The sequence below is a fragment of the Giraffa tippelskirchi genome, chromosome 7 (assembly GCF_054371585.1).
Source record: "Giraffa tippelskirchi isolate mGirTip1 chromosome 7, T2T-mGirTip1v1.2.pri, whole genome shotgun sequence".
In the NCBI taxonomy this organism is placed as follows: domain Eukaryota; kingdom Metazoa; phylum Chordata; class Mammalia; order Artiodactyla; family Giraffidae; genus Giraffa; species Giraffa tippelskirchi.
This window is the reverse complement of record NC_137281.1, coordinates 24,986,763-25,006,746: the sequence shown is the minus strand read 5'-3', so window position 1 is coordinate 25,006,746 and position 19,984 is coordinate 24,986,763. Positions and strand designations below refer to the sequence as shown.

The following is a 19,984-nucleotide window of genomic DNA, read 5'->3' as shown; positions in this document are numbered from 1 at the left end:
AATAAGTATACTACAGTTATTTCATTAACCTGTTCTTAAGTGGTTTAGCTACCATTCTGCCATTTAAGTTTTTTATTTAATTTTATTTGCTTGAGTACACTGATCAACCACTGAACTGCCTTCTTCCATTGTCCTGCAATGATATAAGGGTTACATTTTTGTGTATATGGCTTTCATAGTTGGTATTTCAGAGCACTGACACCAGATACTTCAGTTTATTCTCTGGGGGAATTTCATTTGCATCTATGTTTTTAGCTATCTGTGATAACTTGTTAAATATTAAAAAGATATTTTGCTTCTATTGGAACATTTGTATACTCGCAACTATATTTCTGTAAACAGCTGCAGTCAAAAATAAAACATTGAAAGTTTTCATTTTGTAGTGGTTAACTGTCTTTTTTCGTCAGACTTTGCAAATGAAGTCATATCTAAGAATGTCAGTTTTGAACAACATGAGTATGTGACTGAATTTTAAAAAGGTCATTAGGAAAAGGTATGAAATACAGAAATATTTTTAATAGTGACATTGTACCTACTGTTTTACCAGGTAGTGTACAAAAGTGACTTAGTGTGATAGAATTATTTATTTTACTTAAAGTGTTTCATGTTTAGTAAAATAATGCATGTGGTGACAAATTATGAATTGTGGAGGTGCTTTTGATGAAAACAAAGTCTCCCCAGCCCTCAGTCCCACATCCAGAGGCAGTCTCTTTTTATTCTTCTGTAAATTAATCATTCAGAATGATTTTAGGTGATTTACATGGGTAAACATTATTTGTAAACATATATGTGTGTGTGGATGTACATTAGAAAAATATATAATGTGTCTACCTACTAGACTATGGGGAAATGTGAGTCAAAGCCAAAATTCTAAATAAATACTAATACAGGTGATATATGAATATCATGTATGTGATGTATAAATAACTGAAGCTTCAGTAGTGCTGCTTTAAACAATATTCTTATACTTTCTTATCAAATATAGATGGTATCTGTTGATTCTGTGAAAGTGACTGAATTTTTTTAACATCCAAATGTATATAATCCATCTAAATGAGTTTTCACTTTAGGGGTCTAAAGTAATAACACTGCTGCCATTGTTCTAAATACGTTTAAAAGTTGTCTTTTAGCATTTATGGACTTCAGCAGCATTGGAAAGGCGTAATAACCAAATGCAATTTAGTAAGTATAGATATCAAAAATATTTGAGTATTTTTGATCTGAAGATGGGACTACAAGTGGCTGCCAGAAACGTTAATGTGGTCCTGGGTTACATAATCTAAGTTACAGTGTCCAGAACAAGGGAGACAGTTTTCTTGCTTTACTCCGAGCTGATAAGAGTCCTGCTTTGTCATCTCATGAGGAGCAAACAATTCTCAGCAGCCATATAATTAGGCCTGTCAGAGAACTGAACATCATTTATCCCTGCTTAGGGACACAGGAGGACTTTAGAAGTGTAAAAGCAGCTACTGACAAATATATACTACAATGTGTAAATTAGATGGCTAGTGGAAAGCTGCTGTATATAACACAAGGAGCCTGGCCTGGCGCTCTGTGACAACTTAGAGGTGTCGTGGGAACAGGGAGAGGGTGGCTCAAGAGGGAGGGGATACACACACACACACACTTATGGCTGATTCACGTTATACGGCAGAAACCACCACAACACTGTAAAACTATTATCCTCCAATTAAAAAATAGCTATAGTTTCTCAACAGCAACACTTATGGTCTTTCAGGAAGACAGCTGATTACTGCTCTTGTGCTCTATTTCATGGTGTCATTGTCCCTGCCTGTACTGAGGCACAATAGTATTTAAAAGCATATGCTCTTGAGTTTGCCTCTTGGGTGAAGTTCTGGCTCCTATACCAAATGTTTAACCTCTCCATTCCTCAGTTTCTTTATAAAGTGGAAAGAAAACTAGAATGATCCCCTAAGGGTTGCTATAAAAATTACATAAGTTAATCAGCATAAAACTACTTAGTTCCTGGCACACAGGAAGGAGCTAAGTGCCTAGTAAATGTTAACCTTGTATTAGTCATACTAATCCTGATACTGCTTTGTTCTTCTGCCCCTGGTGCACTAGATCCATATCCTTTTGCTTTTTCAAATACATGGTCCTTTAATTATCCTCTTTCTTTTTTTATTTGTAATTTAATTTTTAATTTTAATTTAATTCTTATTTTTATTTTCTGTTGGAGTATAGTTGACTTACAGTGTTGTGTTTCAGGTAAACAGCAAAGGGATTCAGTTTTATATATAAAATTACCCTCTTTCTCCAGCATCAAAACCTTTTCTCATACCCACTAGAATATGAATTTTCTGTAATGTTCCTCATCTCTTAAAAAACAATTTTCTTTGACCACACATCCCACACATACACTATTTCCACTTCCTCTTCTTCCATCCCAATCAGGTTTTATCACCCCACTCTCCAGAAATAGCTGTTGACAGCTATCACCAATGGCCTCTCAAAAGTCAATTCCATGCCTGTTTCACTCACTCAGCTTATCAGCAGTATTTGATAGTCTTTGAAACACTTTCTTCCCTCAGCTTTCAGGACACTATGCTCATGTCTCTCGCTTTATTGGCCTTTTCTCTTCTTATCTTCTTGACCTCCTAACGTTAGAGACCTCTAGAAGTCAATCATTAGATCTCTTCTCTACTGTAACTCAATTTCCAGTTGATCCCATCCAGTCACATTGCTTTATATACTTCTACGTGTTGACTTTACTCCAAGTTCCTATTACCCAACTGTCTACTTGACAGTCACAACAGGCATCTCAGACATAACATGTCTGAAGTCAAATTTTGATTCTCCCCTTCCCATCTCCATCTTCTGCCCCCAATACTCTTTCCAGATTCTTCCTTATCTGAGCAAAATGAAATCTCCATTCTTCCAGTTGTTTAAGCCAAAATACCTCTGAGGGTTTGTTTTTTGACCTTGATATAATCTGTCATCAGATCATGTTACTCTGACCTTTGAAATATATCCAGAATCCAGCCACTTCTCAATACAGCTATTGCTATCACTTTGAACCAAAGCATTTGTTGACTTGTCATAGCAGTTTCCCAACAATTCTCCCTACTTCTCTCATTGCTCCTCATACTTGATTCTTCACATACCAGCCAGATTTAAACATAAGTCCTGTGTAACCTTTTCTCAAAACCATCCAGTGACTGACTTCCTATTTCTACATTTCACAATGCTTGTAAGGCCCTTTGTGGTCTGTCCCGGCTGTGTGTCTGACCCATCCTTCTCTTGCTTTCTCTGCTTTGGTCACACTAAGTTCCTTTCCCTCCCTAAAACAGACTGATCATGCTGGTACCTCATGGGTTTGCACTCACATCACTACAGGTATGCCTTTCCTTCAGGGATCCACATGTCTCAGTCTCTTAACGTTATCAAGTCTTTGCTCAAATATAACCTTATTAGATCTTTCTTGATCACGCTGTATAAAACTCGGATCCCATCTCTAACCCTCTTTCCTGCTCTTCCTTTCTAGCATGTATCACCTGACTGACATTTGTTCTTCTATCACGGAATGCAATCCTCCATAAAGATAGGTATTTTGTCTGCTGTATTCCCAATGCCTAGAAGAATGCCTGCCCCATTGATTAATCAAGAAATTCAGGCAAGTCACAATAAATATTGCCCCATGGCATTTATTAATTACATTCTGTGTTTTTCTTGATTTCTATACCACTCTCCTGATCCCTGGGTTGGGAAGACTCCTGGAGAAGGAAATAGCAACCCACTCCAGTATTCTTCCCTGGGAAATCCCATTGACAGAGGAGCCTGGCCAGCTACAATCCACGGGGTCACAAAGAGTCAGACATGACTTAACGACTAAGCACTCCTTCCTGGATCTTCTTAAATGTTCTTTAAATCCCTGAGAGAATCTTAATTGGTTTCATTACCATTCAGAATGAAGCAGCCCTATTGGGCAAGCTCTCAAGCCAAGTTACCCTTTAGGCTTCTGGCCACAGTTTATCACTGAATCCTCTGATCCCTTCCCCGGTAGATTCTACTTTTGCCTGAAACCAGTGAATTTGAGTTTGTTTTATAGAAATGGATTTTATTTCATTTGGAACTTTTAGAAATTTACATAAAACTGCAGTGAGGATAAAGGCAACAAACATTTTCATATGTTTTCAAACTGAAGCACCCAGCCATCTGCCATTGTGGATATTGTGGAAAGAATACCCAGTGCCTGCTGGCGTCTGGCACATGAGGTTCTCCTGCCTGACGCCATCATTTCCTTGGCAGGTAAGAGGCAACCTTGCTTTGCATCGTTTCTCATGTTTTCTTTCTCTGGACCACAAGAGGGCATTCTTTCATCATTTTCAACTTGGATTATACCAACACTTAGTAGAGATGCACCTCAATCATTTATTTAAACAGGAAGTTAGACTATGAATGCCAAAATCGTTCACCAAAGTTAGTGAAACTCTAGGCTTACAATTTTGCCCCCATATTCATGGAACCAAAACACATCCTTGAAAGGAAAGTCATCAGTTTATAAATGATACAGGGAAAATTTCCAGGTTAGTTATATGGATCAAAAAATGAAGTACTATTTGTGGAAGGCTCTTTTTAGGTATTAGGAGTACTATTTCCTTTTGTGAATTCATTCGTCGTAGCAGATGTAGTTATAGATGTATCTGTTTATTTGCAGATACTAAATCAGAAGATTGAAGTGAAAAAGATTTTTATTAACTTTTCATTTCAAGGTATCTGTGTTAACTAACAACAAAAGTTGAAGGAAGAAGGACATTCATATAGGCATGGTAGTCATTGTATAGTAATAAAGCTAATATATATCACAAACAAGCAGAGAGTAGCAATTATTAAATGAGTCCCTTAGGTCAGACAGATTCTGTCATTTCTTCCTCTGAGCAATTCCCTTCTGCCATAAACCACAGAAAGGTAATTAAAGAAAAATAGATCATTGAGGAGTTGGATGCTTTCTAGCCAGATTTATTCCTAAAAATATATCCCTAAAGAGAGAGGAATTAAATTGTGTAGAGGACCTTAAAGAATACTGTCTGGCATCTTTCTACTTTTCTGTCTTTCTTTACATCCTAAGAGCCCTTTTGAGCCTAATCAGATTTTGCCATGATAGCAATTATAAGGATTGGTTACATTATTTAATAAAGCTATCCAAAAACATATGAATTTAGTCTGTTCTCTACTATCCATTCCTCGTGGAAAAAGAAAAACACAGATCTTAAAAACTAAAGCAAATCAAGGAAGCTCAAAATAGAAACCAAGATTTGGTTACATTTTTAGAAGGAAGTCCAGTCTTGTGAATCTTATTTTATGGCTTTGATCTGGTTGTCCGTTGGGATGGACTTGCCCAAGTGATGGCCCACAGAAAGGCCAAATTTCTTACTTTTCTGCTCATCCTGCACCTCCTTTTTCATTAAGAATCCTGCCTGGAAGTTTAGGTCAAAGAGGCTACTTGGAGCAAAATACAGTGGCATCTCATCCCAGATATTCTCCAGGCGTTTCTTCCATCCTTCCAGGATCTGAACTCGGGCATCCTTGGGAGTGTGCCCAATGCTGTATGTCAGCTGAGGTTCCAGGACTTGGAAGCCACAGAAGTGCAGAGTGCCACTCTGGGGATACACAGAGCATAGAGGTGAGTCACAGGTCAAACGCCACACACCTTGTACCACAGACAATGAAAGTTAATCTAGGTTTCCCAATAGGACACCCTGATACGAAGGCCTTGAGAATTAGTTCATAGCTCCATCCTCTCACCTTGTGCTCCCTGTACCTAGCTGTTAACCTATTTTAGCCTATTCAGCTGTACTCTTCTCTTGATGAATAAAGCCTTTGAAACTGTGCCAGCCTGGCACTATCTGCCAAAAGCGCCCAAAGTTCTGTTACCTCAGGGAGGGTTTTAGCTTCTCAGCAGCTGACTGTTGCCAAGACCTGCACAGGTGCGTTTCTCTGCCTCTCCACATTACCAGGCGAGTCTTCATAAACTATTCTTGCCATTTGTTCTCCAATGTTATTACTAATACTGATTCCCTCATCCTGTAGATGGCCATCTCACGTGCTCTTCTTGCCAGCCTTAGGAGGTTACCCTGAGGGTCCAATGACCGCCAAAAAACCTGCTTCAGGCTTCAGTTTTATTAGCTGAACTAAATAATTTCTTAACTTTTCTTGGGCTCTGATAGTCTGTGAGACTATAGCAGCAACTTGGAGGAGGACAGGGAGATTGGCGAGAGATGCCAGTCACGTGGCTGTGCAAACCTGGGGGAGTCATCCATGCTATCCTCTGGCTAGGAGAGAGAGTGGTATTTGACCATGTGCACACATGAGTTATTCTATAAGCCTGGGGTCCTGGGAAGACAGGTCAGTCCTAAAAGGAAGCCCCTTCTATAGTTCTTTCATCTTCATACCTCAGGTCTGTTTCCAGATGCTATCTGGAGGATTTGGACCCAATAGAAAATTCAGTTAATACCCATGAAGGTCACTGAAAACAAGATACCTGAATTGGCCAGAGAATGATGTTCATGTCCCCATGGATACCCTGCAGAGAATACATGGAGCCGCTGCCACCGGTGGTGATGGAAAGCACTGCCTTCTTATTCTGTAAAAGAAAAGTCATTATCATCCACATCTCTTTGGTGACAGGAAGTTAATGAAACAGCCCCAGGGAAAAGAATATAAAAGTCCCCCCCACCCCCTGCTGCCTAGATATATTACTTCATACATTGGCTCTTCTGAGCCGTGCAGTATGACTCTGCAGAAGTACCAGCCTGGAAAGTGGTACGCAGAGGGGCAGGCCCAGGATTCCACACTCCTGCATGTGGCAAGTCAGGTGAAGGCTGTCACGGTAACGCAAAATCAGTGCTGACTGCTGATGCCTAGGTGGATGGAGTTTTTTAAATCTGTCTGTCTCCTCACAGTACTAGGCATGTATCGAGGCTTGTGATCTAGAAGGTCTCAAAAATGCTTCTTGTATAGTTTTGGGTGTCTAGAAAATGAAGACAGACTCCTTTTTTTAATGGACAAGTTCAAACATATCATTACATAAAGAGAAAATAGTATAATGATACATCCACCATCCTGCTTTAACTCTCAGTATTTTGCTATTCTAGGTTTATCTAATCTCCATACATCTCTCCCAAAGGGACCTGGAGCCTGATTGTGGTATCTAACTGTACTCAAAACTCTGCCTCAAGACAGAATCTTCCTAAAATCCAGGCATTAGAAAAAAACAAACAAACAATTATCCACCTACCCGGAAAGGCCCCTTATCATACATGGCAGCATACGTGTAAGCGAACTCCCCTATGAGCACCCGCTCAAACCAGCCTTTCAGGATGGCAGGGACTCCAAACCACTGCAGGGGGAACTGAGGGACAGAGGACAGAGAGGTTAGATCGGGAACACCCCCAGCACAGAAGATTCAGTGCTTAGCTGCTGTCCATGACATCACTGAGGGGCAAACTTTCTTCAGGCCCTGTCATTCCTCTTGGAGAAGGTAGAACATTCAAGAAAAGAAAATTCTAAAGAAAATCATTGTCCTTGGTCTGTCAACTAGACACTCCTGTTCCTGCGTTCAAATAACAAATATCAGGTGGGTGTGAAGAGAGCCACGTGAAATAAAGACTTGTTTCTGTGAAATCTCGTTTGGCAGCAAAGTCTAAACAGCAAGGATTGCAGGCAAAGTTGGCCTCAGTGTGTGACACCTAAATCAATATTTTGTCAAGAGCTTGCTTCAGTGGGTGTGGTATCACAAATATGAAACCTGTACCTTGTGCTCACGGATATAAAATCCTATCATTGAGAATAAGCAGAACCACTCAGAAATGCTGTCAAATGATCAGTGTAACAAAGGTTCATCAGGGAATTCTCACAAGAAAGACCTACTGGGGCTCTTGTCCTGGTAAAAGTCGAGCAAGGCCATACCAGTATTTCTTCTTGGCTCACTTAAAGGCTATGATGACAGGAACATGCCCAGAGGTTAAAAGAAAAAGCAAGGACAGAGAAGAAATTCGTAGGACTTGGTAGTTCTCTCTGAAGAGTGGTTGACCTACAGGAAAGAGAGTAAGGAAGTAAAGTTTTAGGACATGATTGAGAATGAGACCTGCATTCTTACCCTGAATCTGCCAATAATGTGAGGCATGACCTCTGCCACACAAGCCCCTTCCTCATCCATAAAAAGAGGGGCTTGAGGGGTCTCTAGTAGCTTCTCATATTCTCACATTTAAGATGCTCCAATTGTGAAGGGCCATATCTGCAGCTTTTAGGATGTGTAGGTTATTCAAGCAAGTAGATTTGGTCCCCTGTGAATGTTCTACAGTCAGGGCTGATAATAGAATTGGTTGGCTTGCTTGATATTAAAAGTTTACTCTCTCACATTCCTTTTGGAGAAGTCAGACAGCTGAGCAGGGCCTAGTCCATGAGGCATGTTGGTATGAATGAAGGCAGTCCTTCCTCAGGACATTTATTTTAATGTTGCCAGACTATCATTTCTAGCACACTGATTTTGCTGGAATAAGACTCTTCCTGTCATCTGTTGCAAAACTGATATAATAAATATGCAAATCTGTGGAGTTTACATTGCCCTTCATTGTGTTGCTACTTTGCAGTGTGCAACCTATACAGTTGTACTGGTAGTAAAGAAAACGTATGCATTGGATAGAAGCTGAATTTAAAGGCTGTCCTTTCCAGTTCTAAAATATGGTGATTCTTACAACTGAAAGTTGCTACTGCTGCTGCCTTGGCTGTACTGCAATAAGAGAGAGTAGAAAATGTAGACCAAAAAGGGATCCTTTGGGACACTGGCTAATGTTATGTGGCTTTCATTCATAGCAACAGGTAGAATAAGGGACATCAAAGGTTAGAGTCTTTGCAGCTGATTGAATAATTGCAAAAATCACAGCCAGTATCAAACTTCTTATGAAGTTTCCAGTGTCGCATACATTCCATGTTTAATACCAAAAAGCTGGTTGGGATTGGTAGCAGCAAAGTCACTGAGTACAGTCCGGCGTCAGGAAAGGTGACTTACAAGAAGCATACCCAGTTTCCGTACTGACTGCTAAACGGTGAGGCAGCTTCCAGGAGGAGAAAGGCCATGGTTTTGCTGCTAGAACACATTAAGCAGGGCGGTGCACACTGCACTGGGAGCTCCCATCGCAGAGAAGTCAAGCTCTCATGCCTTGCTCCAAAAACTGTTTTCAGGATGCTTATGGAGATGGGGTAAGAACTGCAAACTTGAGTGATTCCATGAGAAATTACTAATTGAAGAAAAGACTAAACACTCTCGGAAAAAGAGCTCAAGGCTCGCGTATCATCTCTGCGGTCACAGTCATACTTTCAAAGAATATACAGCCAGCTTCATAACATCTATAAATCTGTGTAATACTGTACCTTTGAAGTAATTATCCTTCTTTAAGGAGAGTGGTCAAGGGGCTGTGACTTACCTAAGAGCACATAGCTAATTAGGTGTCAGGTCTAGGACAAAACAACCAAAGTGTCTCAACACCCCTTCTGATGTCTTACCACACCTGAAAAATCACAAGGTCTGCAGCTTCCAGCTTCTTTTGTTCGGCCACAATATCTGGGCTCAGACGGCCTTCTTTATAAGCTAAAACAGTCTCGGCAGGATACTGAAAGTTCCCGGGGTCCTTCAGTTTACCTGCAGAGAGGAAAAGAGAAGCTGACGCCAGACGGCCAAGGCGGGGCCAGAAAGCCCACAAGGGAGAAGTTCCACAAAGACCTAATTAAAGGGGAGAGCCGCTCCCACCTGTGATGTCCTTTCTGGAGATGACGGGATTGAAGTTCATGGCATACAGGTCCGACACAGTGACCTCCCATCCTTTTCTCTTCAAAGCCTCTATGGCGGCCTCCTTCATGGCATAGTTGAAGGACGTCCTCTCTGAGTGGGCCAGTATGATCAGTGCTTTTCTGACTATTTAGACACACACAAGTCACATGGAGAAAATCAGTCACCAACCAGCAAAGCTCAGGCTGCAGGGGAGCCCAGCTGGGCTCCATAATGGAAGATGTGACTTTGTTAGACACTGCGTTATGCAACCCATCCACAGCATCCAGAAATATATTTTCTCCTTGTAAGTACCATTGATCAAAGGAGTGATTTTTAACTCACTGTGAAAACAGGTGCTAATTTAATAAATGGTGTTGGCATACTTAATCAACCATCTGCATAAAAATAAAATTATCCCCTTAGAAATCTAATATAAGGTGTTAGAGGTCAGCACAGTGGTTACCCTCCATCAGGGAATAATGACTGGAAGGAGACAAAGTACCTGGGGTACTGTCTGTCTTCTATTTTTTAAATATTTATTTGGCTTCGCTGGGTCTTCATTGCAGCACTTGGGAATCTATGACCTTCATTACAGGTTGGAAAATTGTTGGGGCATGTGGGATCTAGATCCCTGACCAGGTATTGAACCCAGACCCCATGCATTGGGAGCACAGAGTTTTAGCCACTGGACCACCAGGGAAGTCCCCTGTTCTATTTCTTGAAATGGATGCAGATTATACAAGCGTGTGTTCAGTTGGTGAAAATTTCACTTAGAACTTGTGCGCTTTCCACTGTGTCTATTATATTCAATACAAGTTTCCCACTAACACACCACATACAGCAACAATTTACTGGCGGCTTAAAGATCTAAATTTTAAAAACTGAAACTATTAGACTAGTATGGGATGCTCTATATACTCTGTTGGTTTATGTCTCATTTTTAATTGAACATCAAGGGACTCCGTATTTAAATTATAACTCTGCCAATACCTTTATCTAGGGGCTTGTTGTCATTTTTGTCTTTTATGAAATTTTTGTTGCCAAGAAAGGCAGGATTACATTTTTCTCTTCTAGATTGAGTTGGTGTAGTGTATCAGTGGTTATCAAAATACTCATAGCTTTGGGACTTTGAAATGGTAAATATTCACGATTTGTGAAAAAAGCATAACACATAACTGTATGACCTTAATTATAAAAAAAATGATGCTTAATTGTATAAATATGCAAATTGGACCTCGGAAGGACACATCAAAAGGTAAACTATGATTATGGAGAACTTTTTTTTTTTTGCTTCTAGTGTATTTTGGTTTCCTATTATGCACATGTTAACTTTTAAAAAATGTTATTTTTAAAACCTTAAAAAAAAAAAGTATGGGACAAAAGGGAGAAGTTGTATAACCTCTGGACAGAGGCTACTTTTTAAGAAAGACTGCAGCTTCAGAAAAAGCTTGACAGATAAAGCCCCAGAAACATTAAAAATTGTGTTTAATGAAAGGTTCCATAAACAGAGTCAAAAGACAACCAGGAGAAGATATTCACAACTCTTACCACAAAGAGTTAAAATCCCCCCAAAATGCCTACAAATAATTAGAAAAAGACAATGCAATAGAAAAATAAGGATATGATTCAGAGAAGGAAATTGCAACAATAATAAACAAATGAGAAGGTGCCCTGCCAGGCCTGTGAGGAAAAGCAGGTTAAAATGAGACATCATTATTTACTGATCGACTGGCAAAACAACTTAAGACAAATTACATCAAGGGCTATTAAGAGTGCAGGAAAACTGGCACATTGCCAGTAGGAATATGTGTTGCCTCAGCCTTTGGTGGGAGTAATCAAGCTGAAACTTTAAACGTTTTAAAGACACATAAATCTTTGATCTAGTTGTCCAACTTTGGGGAATCTGTCCTACAGACTGAAAGCATCAGGATAGACGAGCAAGGATGTGTGCTGAACCATTGGACCCTTGTAGTCATTAGCAAAAATTAGATGTAACCTCAATTGCCTATTTATGGAGCACATTTGAATAAATTTTATGATACATACTACTGGAATGCGAAGTCAAGTGGGCCTTAGGAAGCATCACAACGAACAAAGATAGTGGAGGTGATAGAATTCCAATTGAGTTATTTTAAATCCTAAAAGATGATGCTGTGAAAGTGCTGCACTCAATATGCCAGCAAATTTGGAAAACTCAGCAGTGGCCACAGGACTGGAAAAGGTCAGTTTTCATTCCAATCCCAGAGAAAAACAATGCCAAAGAATGCTCAAACTACCCCACAATTGCACTCATCTCACACGCTAGTAAAGTAATGCTCAAAATTCTCCAAGCCAGGCTTCAGCAATACGTGAACCATTAACTTCCAGATGTTCAAGCTGGTTTTACAAAAGGCAGAGGAATCAGAGATCCAATTGTCAACGTCCACTGGATCATCGAAAAAGGAAGAGTCCCAGAAAAACATCTATTTTTGCTTTATTGACTATGCCAAAGCCTTTGTGTGGATCACAATAAACTGTGGAAAATTCTTCAAGAGATGGGAATACCAGACCACCTGACCTGCCTCCTGAGAAATCTGTATGCAGGTCAAGAAGCAACAGTTAGAACTGGACATGGAACAACAGACTGGTTCCAAATAGGAAAAGGAGTACGTCAAGGCTGTATATTGTCACCCTGGTTATTTGACTTATATGCAGAGTACATCATGAGAAACACTGGGCTGGAGGAAGCACAAGCTGGAATCAAGATTTCCAGGAGAAATATCAATAACCTCAGATATGCAGATGACATCACACTTATGGCAGAAAGCGAAGAACTAAAGAGCCTCTTGATGAAAGTGAAAGAGGAGAGTGAAAAAGTTGGCTTAAAACTCAACATTCAGAAAAATAAGACCATGGCATCTGGCCCCATCACTTCATGGCAAATAGATGGGGAAACAATGGAAACAGTGATAGACTTTATTTTTGGGGGGCTCCAAAATAACTGCAGATGGTGACTGCAGCCATGAAATTAAAAGACACTTACTCCTTGGAAGAAAAGTTATGACCAACCTAGACGGCATATTAAAAAGCAGAGACATTACTTTGCCAATGAAGGTCCGTCTAGTCAAAGCTATGGTTTTTCTAGTAGTCATCTATGGATATGAGAGTTGGACCATAAAGAAAGCAGAGCACCGAAGAATTGATGCTTTTGAACTGTGGTGTTGGAGAAGACTCTTGAGAGTCCCTTGGACTGCAAGGAGATCCAACCAGTCCATCCTAAAGGAAATCAGTCCTGAATATTCATTGGAAGAACTGATGCTGAAGCTCCAATACTTTGGCCACTTGATGCAAAGAGCTGACCCGTTTGAAGAGACCCTGATGCTGGGAAGGATTGAAGGCAGGAAGAGAAGGGGACAACAGAGGATGAGATGGTTGGATGGCATCACCGACTCAATGGACATGAATTTGAGTAAGCTCCAGGAGCTGGTGATGGACAGAGAAGCCTAGTGTGCTGCAGTCCATGGGGTCACAAAGAGTCAGATACGACTGAGTGACTGAACTGAACAGAATATTATGCTGTTAACAAGAATGAGTTTGCTGCATGCATTGATATACTGTCACCCTGAAAGATATCCAGGATATATCATTAAATGATAAATTGAGGACTTCCCTGGCGGTCCAGTGGTTAAGACCTCCTTCCAATGCAAGGAGTGTGGATTCAGTCCCTGGTGGGGGAGCTAAGATCCCACGTGCCTTGTGGCCAAAAGACCAAAACATAGAACAAATAATATTCTAACAAACTCAATAAAGACTTTTTTAAAAATGGTCCACATTTTAAAAATCTTTATAAAGTGAATGTGAATCTACTTTTATAAAAAAGACAGAAACTCCATATTTGTAGGTAGATCTGCAGTCTATTGCTCTGAAGAGAAAAAGATGTGGCATGATCACATGACACTGTTAACAGTTTTCTTAGGTAAGTAAGAGATGGCAAGGGGGTAGACGCAGAGGGGAAGATGAGCTTTTTCTTGGACCCGCTTTGTATTAATAAAGTCATTAGAACATGCCTACTTCTGCAACAAGAGCTTGTAAAGGGTGCTTACTACATGCTGAGCATTGTTCTAAGTACTCTGTATTCTTTTTCAGTTGTCACAGCAACCCTGTGAGGTAAACAGAATTAATATCATTATGGATGGGAAGACTGAGGCACAGAAACTTTAAGCAAGTTACCCAAATTTACCTATTAAGTGGTGAAGCTGGAATAACTTGAAAATATAGAGAGATAAATCCAGACAATAACATGCAGGGCATGGGGAAGAGTACCAGAGAAAGGAAGTTTACCACCACCATCCTCCTGAAATTGGAGCTACAATTTCATACCTTACTAACTCTTTAAAAGCAGTGACTGTGGGTGGAACTGAGCAGAGAGTACACCTGCAACTTCTTATAGTATTGTTTGGAGAAAATTAAGGCACCTGTAAGCCTTTAGTTCTCTCCCTGATTTCAGTATTAACCACACCTGGCGGAGGCCTCTCCCATTGGCTTAAACTCAGTCATGTGTAAGTTTTAGGTTCCCGCTTGTCAAAAGAAAAAAGAGGATTCCCAAGCTTGGCCTCGGCTTTTGGACTCCATAAACTCAGATTTGGTGGGGTATAAATTTGGTGAGGATTTAAATGCTACAGAAGTGATTTAGTTTCTTCTGATGAAGCCTGGGAAAATGGAAAGGAATTCCTGAGGCTGCTTCAACAAATTCCCACCCGATTTCTTATCAACTCATGGATTGAACATTACTGAGAGCAACGTGAGTATATTAAACTCTAACGTGCGTTTTCTTTGTGATTTATCTTTGCATTAGTCATATCAGTTTACTAAATACTACTTGGTCAGTTTTTATTCTCTTGGCTTACTTCTTACCTACATATGTGTATTTTAATTTTTAAATTTATATATATATATACAGTTTAACTTCTTACCAACATTAACATTTTATAAGTAGTAAAACATAAAGGTGCTTCCCAGAAAATGAGAAAGTCAAGACATCTATCTCTTGCTTTCAGAGAGCTTACATCTACTAACTACAGTACAGCCATGTTACCTTCAAAGATAAAAAAAGTAAGACGATACTCAAACAGGAAGAATATATTCACAAGAAATACAACCAATAGGGTTCAAAATCTGAAATATATAGATTTCTTAAAAACAACCCAGTAGAAAAATGGTCAAAGGTTATAAATGGGCAATCAAGAGAACAGTTGTGCATATTTGCTAAAGGTAAGGGTAAAGCAAGAGATAAGCCCACCTCTCTAATTTTCAGATCATTTTTCATGGCCAAATCTGAGTTTTTTGGACTTAGAGGGCTCTGTTGCCCTTCCTGCCATTTAACTAGCTACACAAGCTTGACTTTATCAGACTTTACTCCAAGAAAGGCATAAGACACATACACTGGTAACTATCAGAGGAAAACTGTTCACTTCAGGGCTGGCCCCTCAGGAAAGGCCTTGAGAAGGAGCTGCATTTGAGCTGAGTCTTGGAAGACAAATGGGGTTATTATCAGCACCTCTACTTTACCATTCAGTTTTGCTTGTCCTGCAGGTGATTAACCCATCTGCTAGAAGCAACTATGTAACATAGCTAAGCACATCTTGTTAATACCTTTCTCTTCCTGCACCAGTTCCTCTTCAGGTCTCAGTCCATAAGCAGTATGCTCCTAGGCACCCCACTCCAGTGTTCTTGCCTGGAGAATCCCAGGGACGGGGGAGCCTGGTAGGCTACAGTCCATGGGGTCGCTGAGTCGACACGACTGAGCGACTTCCCTTTCACTTTTCACTTTCATGACTTGGAGAAGGAAATGGCAACCCACTCCAGTGTTCTTGCCTGGAGAATCCCAGGGACGGGGGAGCCTGGTGGGCTGCCGTCTATGGGGTAGCACAGAGTCAGACACAACTGAAGTGACTTAGCAGCAGCCATCCTCATTTCTCTGTGTCCCCACCATCCTACACCTTCTATTTCCACTCCATATCCACACCGGCCAGCCTTCTTTCCCCACCTTGAAATGCTAACGTTCTCACTAACCCAGTCTCCCCACCGTGGTTTACTGAGCACTTAGGATGCACCTGGCACCTCTCTAGGCATTTGGGATACATCAACATATGAACACAAAACAAATCTTTGCCATTTCCTACTCCAGAGGATCTTCCCTACTCAGGGATTGAAGCCATATCTCCTGCATTGGCAGGCGGATTCTTTACCACTGCACCACCTAGAAAGCTTAATACTAGTTATACAAGATCTAAATCTTCCCATTTTCCCTCACTAGCTCCCCCAAGTCCCACATGTTTTTTTTGGTCTAAGTTACACATAGATACCTAGAATGTCAACGTTCACTCTTGCCATCTCCTGTTTGACCACTTCCAATTTGCCTTGATTCATGGACCTAACATTCCAGGTTCCTGTGCAATATTGCTCTTTATAGCATCGGACCTTGCTTCTATCACCAGTCACATGCACAACCGGGTGTTGTTTTTGCTTTGGCACCATCCCTTCATTCTTTCTTAAGTTATTTCTCCACTGATCTCCAGTATCATATTGGGCACCTACCGACCTGGGGAGTTCATCTTTCAGCGTCCTATCTTTTTGCCTTTTCATACTGTTCATGGGGTTCTCAAGGCAAGAATACTGAAGTGGTTTGCCATTCCCTTCTCCAGTGGACTGCATTCTGTCAGACCTCTCCACCATGACCTGTCCGTCTTGGGTGGCCCCACACGGCATGGCCTAGTTTCATTGAGTTAGACAAGGCTGTGGTCCATGTGATCAGATTGAATGGTTTTCTGTGATTGTCCTTTCAGTCTGTCTGCCCTCTGATGCCCTCTCAGCGCTTACTCCTTGGAAGGAAGGTTATGACCAACCTAGACAGTATATTAAAAAGCAGAGACACTACTTTGCCGACAAAGGTCCGTCTAGTCCAGGCTATGGTTTTTCCAGTAGTCATGTATGGATGTGAGAGTTGGACTATAAAGAAAGCTGAGCGCTGAAGAATTGACCCTTTTGAACTGTGGTGTTGGAGAAGACTCTTGAGGGTCCCTGGGACTGTAAGGAGATCCAACCAGTCCATCCTAAAGGAGATCAGTCCTGGGTGTTCATTGGAAGGTCTGATGTTGAAGCTGAAGCTCCAATACTTTGGCCACCTGATGCGAAAAGCTGACTCATTTGAAAAGACGCTGATGCTGGGAAAGATTGAGGGCAGGAGGAGAAGGAGACAGACAACAGAGGATGAAATGGTTGGATGGCATCACCGACTCAATGGGCATGAGTTTGGGTGGACTCTGGGTGTTGGTGTTGGACAGGGAGGCCTGGCATGCTGCGGCTCATGGGGTCACAAAGAGTCAGACATGACTGAGCGACTGAACTGAACACATAGATACAGAACATTCTATAGGATTGGAGAATGGGAAAATAGTTCTTGCCCTAGTATTTCAAGAGGGGTATTGATGCCCTCCAGACAGCTGAGGAACAAATAACCTAGAGGGAAACAGCCACTAATCTGAATGCAGGAAGCCTTGTCAGCCAAGCCCTACCCCTTAGGCCATGAAACCTTGGGTGGACTTCCAGTCCCCAGCTTGGCCCTTTTCTCTTGAGCACCTAACTAGTCTGTCAACTCCAAAAGCAATGTCTTCCCTCACCTGCTTACTTTTAGCAAGATGAGGTTGTGTTGTGTGTGTGTTTTTAGAAGGTAGAACTAGGTTCATAGGCAAGGAAATTACAAAAAAGGTAGAATTCTACCTTCTAGGAAGGAAGTAGATATCTAGATTTTAGCTCTTTATCCAATCTCAGAGCAAGGCTCTCTGGAAAACAGGGATTCCAGTCCCAGCAGGTGTTGCAGCTGGTCCAGTATGTGTGAGAGGCCATCTACACATTAGATTCAAGTTGTGGTGACCTCCAAGGTCTCCCTACAGTTGACGGTGGAGAAGGGAGGCTCTGTCACTTGACAGCACCCAGATCAGGTTTGCCCACTCCACCGGTCACAGTCTGAAAATTCTCCTGGCCCAGCAGCCTGGAGCTGGGTCTGGTATCCATCAAACTAAAGGGAGCAGCTTCCCCAGCTCAAGCACCCCCATCGCCAGATCTTCCAATTTTCCTCCATAAGTTGGGAACCCACGTTTTTAAGTGAAATTGCCTATATTTATTTTAAATGTTAGCAACTTATTCCAAAAGATTTTAAATACTATTAAGGTCAAACAGGGCGTGCAAGTGGGCCAATTTGGTCTCTGACGGCTGATTCCGACCCCAGAGGGAAGGAACCTTTTGCTTCCAAGGTCAGTTCTCTCCTAACCGCCCACCCACCGTAATTCCTGGGGGCGGGGTAGAAACAGGAGCCCCTCCTCTCCCGGCATCTGGCAGGGCTCATCCAGCGATCCTAATGCCTCCACGTTTCCAGTTTTAAGTCGAGCAAGAAAACTACAAGCTCGTGCTGAGGAACGAGGGCTGGGGACAGCAAGGCTCCTGGAGTGGTTGGGGGCGGGGGGCGGACACTCACCAGCCATGGCTCCGGCGGTGCGTTGATTGGCTGGTCTGCTGGTTGCCCGGGTGATTCAAGCTGGGGAGGGGTGGAAGGCAAGGTCTTCAGGCTGCTTAGCGAGTGAGCTGCCGCGTAGAAGGCGTCACTGGTGCTGCCCGCCGCCGAGCGCCTGCTACTTTATACCCAGTCTGGCTGGCCCGGCCCATAAACTAGGGAGGCAGCAAAGGCGGAGCCGCCCCTCAAGCCCTAGGGTGCAGGGCGGAGCACGCCTTGGCTGAGGTTCTAGGAAGAACTGGCAGTCTGAGTGCAGGTATAAGGACCCATGTGGAAGAAGGGTTCCTAGGGAATAGGGAGTAAGGAACCCATGGGTCTGGGTGGGTGTGGGAGACATGTCCTCTGGACCCTGTTCTGAAACCACCCTGGGACAAAAGGAGGAAGTGTCCGATGGAGTCCGGGATTCCGTTGGGCGCGCCATCCAGGCCTCTCCTAGTCCCGCGAAATGGCTCTGAATGGAATGGGCCGGTCAGAGAGCCAACTGCAGTTCTTTAGACTCAGATTCGCTGAGTCACTGTGACTAGACTTAGGTTTCGAGGGGTGATATGACCTGCGAGACTTGCTTCTAGAGAAATGAATTTGGTCCTGCTTTTGCAAGGTTCACATTTTGCACTTGGTGGGGCCGGTGGCCGAGAAGGGTGGGGGGAGTGGGAGGTCCCTAGAATGCACTACCCGGGTGCAAACCCCTTCTCATAATCTGGAGAAGAACTTTTTTTTTCCTGAAGAGCTAGTCCAAGGCTTGTTAGCATCGTCTGGGAAAGCATTTAAAGACTAGCCAAGACAGATAAAAGTGTACTGCTTTTTACCCAAAGTCCTACTTAAGACAATTGATCGGAACAGAGCAAAAGTTTTAAGTTTCTCAAAGTAAAAGTTACAGTAAAGTCTTCATCCTACAAAAGGAAGACACTGTCAAAAGGCGAAGGAAAAAGAAATACAACTTTAAAATACTAACATAACCTTCAGAGGGACTTCGCTGGTGATCCAGTGGTTGGATCACCCTATGCCTCCATTGCGGTATGAACGGGTTGGATCCTTGGTCTGGGAACTGGATCCCACATGTTAGCACTGTGCTGGTGGAAAGAAAAAAGTGTAACCGTCCGAAAATTTACAGGTGATAACTAAGAAAACTCAGAGGGAAGAAAGATGGGAAGCACACTAGGGGAAGAAGCAAAATTTAAGGGGTGAGAAAACTCAAGAAGTAATCAAGATAACTTTTTAGTGCAATTTATTAAAAATCCATTTGAAGGCAAAAAGCTTGAAAAGATGAAAAATTAAAATGTTAAATATAGATGGGCTTAGTACTTTTACCAAGCCAAGCCATGTTGCACCTAAAGCAAAAGGAAAAGTTAGTTGAAACGGATTGTTTTGTTTAAAAACAACATTCAGTCGAGTAAGTTTTAAAGCTCTTACTAGCTTTATTCAACAGTGCAGGAATCCAGCAGCATTCAAGACCTAGCAGACAGAAAGGAGTTCTGAGGAGCTGTCCAAGTTGAAGAATTTTCTAGGTGAAAGGAAGCAGGAACAAGAAGTTATACAAGGCAAAAAGTGGGTTAATTCTTGCAAGATTACTTTCCTTTAAGGGATGGCAGGAGTCTCTCAGACAGATTACCCAAGATTCCAGATTGACTAAATTTAAGAGTTCATTT

The 19,984-nt window shown here is 41.8% G+C and overlaps 2 protein-coding genes across 18 annotated transcripts in view; one reads left to right on the top strand and one right to left on the bottom strand.

Annotated features, from left to right (window-relative positions):
• Positions 1 to 4,372: 4,372 nt before the first annotated feature.
• NQO1 (NAD(P)H quinone dehydrogenase 1) lies at positions 4,373 to 18,710 on the bottom strand. Of its 4 annotated transcripts, none has more exons than XM_081512661.1 (6): positions 18,303 to 18,710; positions 9,770 to 9,934; positions 9,531 to 9,661; positions 7,259 to 7,372; positions 6,503 to 6,604; positions 4,373 to 5,621 (listed from the first exon to the last, which is right to left on the bottom strand). In XM_081512661.1, exons 1-6 carry the CDS (start codon positions 18,307 to 18,309, stop codon positions 5,316 to 5,318), a joined length of 825 nt encoding a protein of 274 aa, XP_081368787.1. In that variant the 5' UTR covers positions 18,310 to 18,710; the 3' UTR covers positions 4,373 to 5,315. The 4 variants fall into 4 exon arrangements, with proteins under 4 accessions (XP_081368787.1, XP_081368788.1, XP_081368786.1 ...); XM_081512662.1 differs by having other exon boundaries at positions 9,770 to 9,930; positions 18,299 to 18,694; XM_081512660.1 differs by having other exon boundaries at positions 18,110 to 18,309.
• Positions 13,918 to 19,984, top strand: part of WWP2 (WW domain containing E3 ubiquitin protein ligase 2) — a 182,765-nt gene continuing 176,698 nt past the window's right edge. For 9 of the 14 annotated variants that reach the window (XM_081512579.1, XM_081512594.1, XM_081512587.1 and 6 more), the window contains exon 1: positions 18,396 to 18,594. The gene's annotated coding sequence lies outside the window, so the exon portion shown is untranslated. Of the gene's footprint in view, positions 14,571 to 17,201; positions 18,082 to 18,395; positions 18,595 to 19,984 lie in introns of those variants that run through there. The other 5 variants (XM_081512580.1, XM_081512595.1, XM_081512588.1 and 2 more) reach the window with 4 other exon arrangements.

Bases quoted from the DNA above. Each gene is read 5' to 3' on its own strand.
- NQO1 (XM_081512660.1), bottom strand. From the start codon at position 18,173: ATGAGCCCTGCCAGATGCCGGGAGAGGAGGGGCTCCTGTTTCTACCCC. The intron at 9,662-9,769 runs GTGGGAGCGGCT...TCCTCTCTGCAG, and splicing joins CTCCAGAAAGGACATCACAG to GTAAACTGAAGGACCCCGGG. The intron at 7,373-9,530 runs GTGTGGTAAGAC...TCTGTCCCTCAG, and splicing joins CAGACCTTGTGATTTTTCAG to TTCCCCCTGCAGTGGTTTGG.